Source organism: Colobus angolensis, unplaced genomic scaffold (assembly GCF_000951035.1).
Source record: "Colobus angolensis palliatus isolate OR3802 unplaced genomic scaffold, Cang.pa_1.0 Scaffold556, whole genome shotgun sequence".
In the NCBI taxonomy this organism is placed as follows: Eukaryota; Metazoa; Chordata; class Mammalia; order Primates; family Cercopithecidae; genus Colobus; species Colobus angolensis.
Genome location: NW_012119110.1, coordinates 180124 through 187461, shown reverse-complemented (window position 1 = coordinate 187461; position 7338 = coordinate 180124). Strand labels below are relative to the sequence as shown.

General features: G+C 38.6%; 1 protein-coding gene across 1 annotated transcript in view; it reads left to right on the top strand.

The window, feature by feature from the left end:
- The window catches only part of LOC105525742 (protein FAM154B), a 23383-nt gene that overhangs the window by 3430 nt on the left and 12615 nt on the right, over positions 1–7338 (top strand). Inside the window, exon 3 of the mRNA XM_011961483.1 lies at positions 5866–6068. Within this exon, the coding sequence (XP_011816873.1) occupies positions 5866–6068 (203 nt within the window). The remainder of the gene's footprint in view (positions 1–5865; positions 6069–7338) is intronic.

Below are 7338 nucleotides of genomic sequence, written 5' to 3'. Positions count from 1 at the left end.
AGAAAGTTTATGAATTTGTGTTGGACCTCATTCAAAGCCGTCCTGGGCCGCATGCAGCCCATAGGCTGCAGGTTGGACAAGCTTGACCTAGAGGAATGCAGTCACTTTATAATAATATCTGAATCTACTCTACTTTTTGCAGTTTGATCTGTTTTCAATACTTCAGCCTGCCCAAATGATTTTAAAATGCAGACCAAACCCTATCACTTCTTTGCTTAAAATACTCTTAAACTTTCCCATTGTGTTTAACACAAACCAGAATCCTTATCAAAACCATGTGCCGGCATGATTTGCTCACTACTTAATGTCTGGACGGAGGAAGAGGGAAACAAAGAACAAAGGTGACTAAGATGGCGTACTTCCGGGTTCTTCATCACCAACTTTCCCGCGCCGGGGGAAGACACAGGTCAACTGCACAGGTGCAGCATGACCCCCCACGGAGGAAACCGAAGCCTACCTGGCCGTGCCCACCGCAGGGCCCTCGACCTGCCCACATCCCGCCTACCGCCCTCCCACTCCCAGGCCCAAGACGTAAAAGCCGCTCCCCGCAGGCACGCAGCGCAAACTTCCTGGGCCCCCTCCTCAGACGCGGACTTGTGAACGTCACCCGAGAACGCCAGAGCGACTTCCTCGGCCAGAGACCAGTGAACCTCGCCTCCTCTTTCTATACATTGGCTACCTAATAAAGTTTCCTTTTTTATCCTGCCTACTTGCCTTTTCCTCTGGCGCCGGCTCTGCTAGTCACATAAAACAAATCACTTAATTCTCTAATTCATTTTCACTGTAGTGCCCTTTTCACTTTTATGCTCCATCCCATGGGCCATTTTTCATTTCCTTGAAAGTGCCAGGTTTCCCTTATCTCAGAGTCTTCCAAGATACTATTTTCCCTACCTGCAATTGTCCTTCCCTCTCTTAGCTCATTCAATCTGTAGATCTCAACTAAATTATCACTTGAATAAGCCTTCTCTGATACTTCATCCAGTTTTCAGATTAGGTAAAATTCTTCTATGTAAGCTCCCAAAGTACCGTCCTGTTATTTATCATTAGATTGGTTTCAGTGTTTCATGAAAGCAGGAACTAAGTCTTTTGTTATCTCAGCATTCTATTTTTAGAAAACTAATATCAATGCCTACTAGCACATAGTAGGTACCCAGTATTTGTTCAGTGAGTGATGAACACAAATCTTCTTAAGCCTATACTTTTCATTTGGACTGACGTTTTTTGATCTGTATTTTTGTCAGTTAGGTGGATTATGTATTATATTTACTCATTATTTCATTTAAACTGTTAATGTATATACTATATTCAAGGTACAATCTTGGTGTTAAGTATAAAAATGTCAATAAGTTTGTGAACCCCAAATATCTGAGATAGGTCTCAGTTAATTTAGAAAGTTCATTTTGCCAAGGTTGAGGGTGCGTGCTGGTGACACAGCCTCAGGAGGTCCCAATAATATGTGCCCAAGGTGGTCAGAGCACAGTTTGGTTTTATACGTTTTAGGGAGACACACATCAGTCAACATATATGTAAGATGAATATTGGTTCGTTCCGGAAAGGCGGGACAACTCGAAGCTGGGAGTGAGCTTGCAGGTCATAGGTAGATAAGAGACAAATGGTTGCATTCTTTTGAGTTTCTGATGAGCTTCTCCAAAGTAAGCAATCAGATATGCATTTATCTCAGTGAGCAGAGGGATTTGAAGAGAATGGGAGACAGGTTTGCCCTAAGCAGTTCCCAGCTTCACTTTTCCCCTTAGCTTAGTGATTTTGGGGACCCAAGATTTATTTTCCTTTCACAAGTTGAAGTTCCTGCTTCCTAGTGACTTGTACATCATATTTGTATAATTTAGAGTTTTAAAAATGCTCTGTAACAGCTTTAGATTTTGGTGTTAGCCATTTTCATTTCAGATGCAGCTCATTCTTATATAGCAAAGATACAAACTTTCTTTTCTTTATTATTTATTTATTTTTTTTATTATTGTACTTTAAACTTTCAAACTTTTAGTCTAATATTTCTGTTTTTAACATTTCAGGCATTCCTTGCAGTAATAATACTTTGGTGACTCTAGTTACTTTTGTAGGTGTATGGCTCTTCCACAGATGGAAGATTTTACTTAAGTCCTCAGATTTTGGTATGCAGTAGTGCCATCTAGAAGTGTTACAATTGCAGATTCCAGATCTCCATCTAAAAGAGCCAGTAGATAATAGAGTGGGTCTCAGGAAACTGCATTTTTAACCAGCATTGCTAGTGATTCTGTTGCCACTGATTCAGTGCAGTAGGTCAGGAACTGGACTGCTCACTGAGGATGACATGGAACATAAAACAGAGATGGTCTTTGCTTTACTGTTGTTTATAGTGTTGTGGGAAAGTCCAGATATGAAACTAAGATAATTATGGATTATAATAAGTGAGATGAGGAAATTCAATAACTGGTTGAGACTGATTAAATGGGAATGGTTGCTCTTTTTTCTTCACTTTATTAATATTTCTTTCTTGATGCCTTAATGGTTCATATTAGAGATTTGAAATAAATTTTACAATATTTGTGTTTATTGAACAAAGATTTTGCTTTTAACCAGTTCTAAATGTAGAAATTGAGAAAATTTAACCTGCCATATCTTTCTTGTAAAAGGCAATTGCTTTTCAATTCTGAATTTCCCCAGTTGACTTATTCAAATAAGCCTTAATAATTGAAAAAAAAAAGCAAGAAATGTCCCAAAGGTCCAAATATACCAATAAAACTAAAATATTCATTTCTTAAATTGTCATCTCTTCACTTAGTATGACATTGAATCTTTTCTTTGTATTTTCACTGGGAAACTAGCAGTATTTCTAAGAGTCATAATCTAGGAGCTTGAAACTCTTGCTTGACTCCCTCATGTTGACTGTGTTGACTATGCAGTAGAAAGTGGATTTATCTGTACAAAAAAAGAAGCATTCTGTACCTTTGTATAGTACAGGAAGTGACTGTGTAAAGAGGTGTCTGAACTTGTACAAGATTTTGGATCCTTTATAGCAGTACTGTTATAGCTCACTTAGACGACTGCCAGAGTTGGCAGGAAGCCTGCCCTGAAGGAGTAGGATTCTAGACACATCAAATGTTTCAGGATATATCAGATGAATAAGACTGCATTCACCCTCTACTACTACATAGAAAGTGGCTTTGGGTTTGGAGGTATACTTTCTAACACTTAACTAGTCTAAGCAGAGAAACTGAGAGTTCTAAGCTTTTGCTTTGCTTTTCTCTTCCTGATTCTCTCACTTCCTGACTGCATTTTAGCCTATTCCCCTCTAGTTAGTATTTGGGAAGAGCAAAGAACAACTAACATGTCTTGGGAGGCAGAGGTATGTGATTTCTACTACTCTTCATTCATTAAATAAAAAATTATTAAGCATTTATTAAGCATCAAGCACTAGACTAGACACCTGGGATATAGTGGTGACCAAAAGCAGTCATGATCTCTGTGCTGACAGATGTTGCAACCTATTAGAGATGGCAATCAAAAACATTACTCAAAATAAGTCTAAAATTGCAACAGTGATAAGATCTATGAAGGATAGGCACAGGTACCTTGACATCCAGAACAAGAGTTTGACTTTATCAGGGAAATAAGAAAAATAAGTCAAAACCTGAAGGATGTTAAATTAGCTGGATTAAGAGGGGGAAGGAAATGCATTCCAAGCAGAGAGAGAGAGAGTAGCGTGTAGCAGGAAGGAGCGTGAAAAGGAGAAAAATATCAAAGAGGGCCAGCTGGAGCAGAGAAAGCAAGAGGAAGCATGGTGAGAGCTGAGGCTAGTGAAGACCAGGCAGAGCCTTTAAGCCATGTTCAGTGTCGTCTATGTCCTTACAGCAATAAGAAGCCACGAAGGTTTTTCTGCTTTGTTTTTTGGTAGAAGGTGAAGTTGGGGAGGAAGGAAGTTAAGGAAGAGGCTAGGGAGATAAGGGCAAGAATGACCTGATCAGATTTACATGGGAAAGAATTACTCAGGTGCCATGTGGAGGAAAGATTGGAGGGAGAACTAGAGTGGATGTGGGTAAACGAGTTTTGAAAGTTATTAAAGTGATTCAAATGAGCTGTTGCAAAAACTTTGCATATTATGGTAGTAGCAGATGTGGAGAAAAGTGGTTAGATTTTAGAGAGATTTATGAGGCAAAATTGACAGTAGTGGATGATGGACTAGATAGGGGAGAGAATTGAGGTATGAAGGGTGAGTCCTAGATTTCTGACTATGTGTCTGAAGCGATGGTGATAGCGTTCACTTAAATAGAGAACAAGCAAAAAGGACCACATTTATTAAGGGGAAATAACGAGTTGATTTGGGACATATTAAGTTTTGAGTTGCTATTGAATATCCAAGAGACCATCATAGGTATGGAGCTCAGAGAAGAGGTCTAAGCTGAGATGTAAATTTGAGGGTTATTTCAATCTAGGTGGTAATCGAAGCTGTGGGAGTAGAAGAGTTATCCTCAGGAGTGAACAGTGAATGAAAAGAAGTATGTGTAGGTAGGTCCAAGTCTTGAGAAATGCTAACATGTATTTAATGACCGAGTAAAAATAGATGAAGTTGCATAGGAGACTGGCAAGAAATAAGAAGTCAGGAAGAGAAAGTTTCCTAGAAACAGACAGTGTGGACAATAATGTCAGTTACTGCTGGAGAGGTCAAGTAAGATGAGGATTGAAAATGTTCGATGAATTTAATCACATGGAAGACATGGTGAACCTTAGAGCTGTATTAGGGAAGTGGCAGTCCTGGAAACCAGATTGAAATGGATTGGAAGTGGTGAGAAAACAGTTAATTAGTCTAAGAAGTTATGTTGTGAATAGAAGAATTCAGTGAGGGGTTTGGGTTCTTTGGAGAACTTACAGACATATGCAACAAATATTAATACAAGATAGTTTAATCACAAAATGAGTGATGTGCCAATAGAGTCCAGAAGAAAAAAGCAATCCATGAAGTCTTGGTATAGTAACAGTAGTGGCTACCATATTGATCTTACTATGTACCAAGCAGTCTTAAAAGCATGTGTGTATATCCTTAAAAACAACTCTGTGAAATAGAAGATATTATTGTCCCATATAATATATAAAGAAACTGGGGCATAAACAGGTTAATGAAGTTATCCAAGGTCTTGCAGCTAGTAAATGACAGAGCCAGGATTTGGACGTAGGCGGTCTGATCAGTCTAAGTTTGTGTTCCTCTCCATTCCTCAGTTTTTATCTCAGTGTCTGCAGTACTACCTCTGTCACATAATGTTATATAGCGCCCAGGTTGGCTGCATTACCAGCTGGCATCCATCCATGACAAGGAATTCTGGGGGATCCAAAGATGAGGAACATTCACATCTATAATCTGAATGTGATTTATGTCGAAAGACCAGAGTTACTAATCATTTAACAATAAATGAGAAAACAGCATGAATTCAAAAAGAAGAAAGTATGCCAAAATAATTTGCTGGAGACTTTAAGTAGAATGAATAAGGACTTTGACAAAGTGGACTCAGGGGGAATATATTTTTTAAACTTTTCAGGTTTAGTAAATTTTACCTGAAATTTCCTTCCAGGTTAGAAAAAAAGTAAATTACTTGAGGATATTGTTTACTGAAGATCCAATTAACTGAGATCTATTGTAATGATGTTTTAAAAACTAGGATTTTTGATATATTTACTTTTCTCAAGATATTTAGTCACTGGATAGGACCTTATGAAAATTCATTTACTTCTTTCAAGTAGTTTATCAATTATTACCATTTTAATATCTTCTCAGACTTTCCAAGTAAAAAAAAGCCTTGACGTTTTACATACTTCTTTGAAATAATTAGAAATAAAAGAACTTGTGAGGCTATGTTTCAAATTTATATATTTCAGGTTGGATTATCATCCTTATGAAATAGTTAAACAGCCTCGCCATGTGCCGGAAGAATATAAACCAAAACAAGGGAAGATTGATCTTGGTACTACCTACAAACAGGATTTTAATTCGTACAAAGCGCGGCCTGTGGCAATAGTCCGGCCTTTAGAGAGACAACAAGTTAAAAAAGGAAAGCTGGACACTGTCCCAACTTATAAAGGTAACTTGCCATTTCATAAATGAAGGAGCCAAAAAACTGAAATTCACTCAGCTTTAACATCTAATATCAAATTATAACTTTGGTGCGCTGCCAAACTTAGACTCCATGGCTTAGGAAAGAACATTTCTCTCTTTGGCAAAATAGTATTGTATAGTAACAAAAGAAAATAGACCATTTGTCTCATTGAGAGGTAAAAGACCCACATTCCCATCCAAATTCATCACTTTATTAGTTTTCGCTGTCTCAAAACATGAAAAAGAAAGGATGCCATTAAACAAGCATTATGTCACATTTGTCACTTCATGTCACATTTAGTTGGCATTGTTCTTTTCTTCCCATCCTAGAAAAAGTTGAAATGCTTCCGAGAGTATTGGGATCTTTGAGGTCAAATAAATAGCAATGCTTTTCTCCATTCAAGTCCTGAATCCACCTATAAAGCAAAAGAGTTACCAGATGGAGAAGCAAAATGTTACTTTTACACTGATAAAGGACAAAATAGAGAATGAAGGTTTCATCTGTAAGCAGGCAATTCCTGATACTGAACCTCAGAATTAGATAGGCTTATCTACCCCATGATAGACAGTGCCAAATGGGGTCCTGCTCTAAGAATTCTGGCCTGGTGGAAGAGTGAGAATACTTTCTCTTTGCAGGCAACTGACTTAGAGGAGTACGAGTTGAGCCATGTATGTTTTTCTTTCCAGAAACCTGTTTTTCTGTTGTGGTTGTTTTTGAGTTTTTTTGAGACAGAGTCTTGTTCTGTCGCCCAGGCTAGCATGCAATGACATGATCTTGGCCCCCTGAAACCTCCACCTCCTGGGTTAAAGCAATTATCCCACCTTAGCCTCCCAAGTAGCTGGGATTACAGATGCACACCACCACACCCAGCTAATTTTTTGTGTTTTTAGTAGAGATAGTGTTTCACCATGTTGGCCAGGCTAGTCACGAACTCCTGACCTCAAGTGATCCACCCAGCTCAAGCTCCCAAAGTGCTGGGATCAAAGGCGTGAGCCACTGCACCCAGTCCAAAAACCTGATTTTAAAATACTCGAGTACTTTTGAGGAGTGGGGTCTTTGTTTTTTTTAAAATAGTCTTTTTTTTTTTTTTTTTTTTCCAAAATGGAGGCTTACTCTGTTGCCCAGGCTGGAGTACAGTGGTGCAGTCTTGGCTTGCTACAACCTCTTTCTCTTGGGTTCAAGCAATTCTCCTGCCTCAGCCTCCTGAGTAGCTGGGATTACAGGCATCCACCACCACACCTGGCTAATTTTTGTA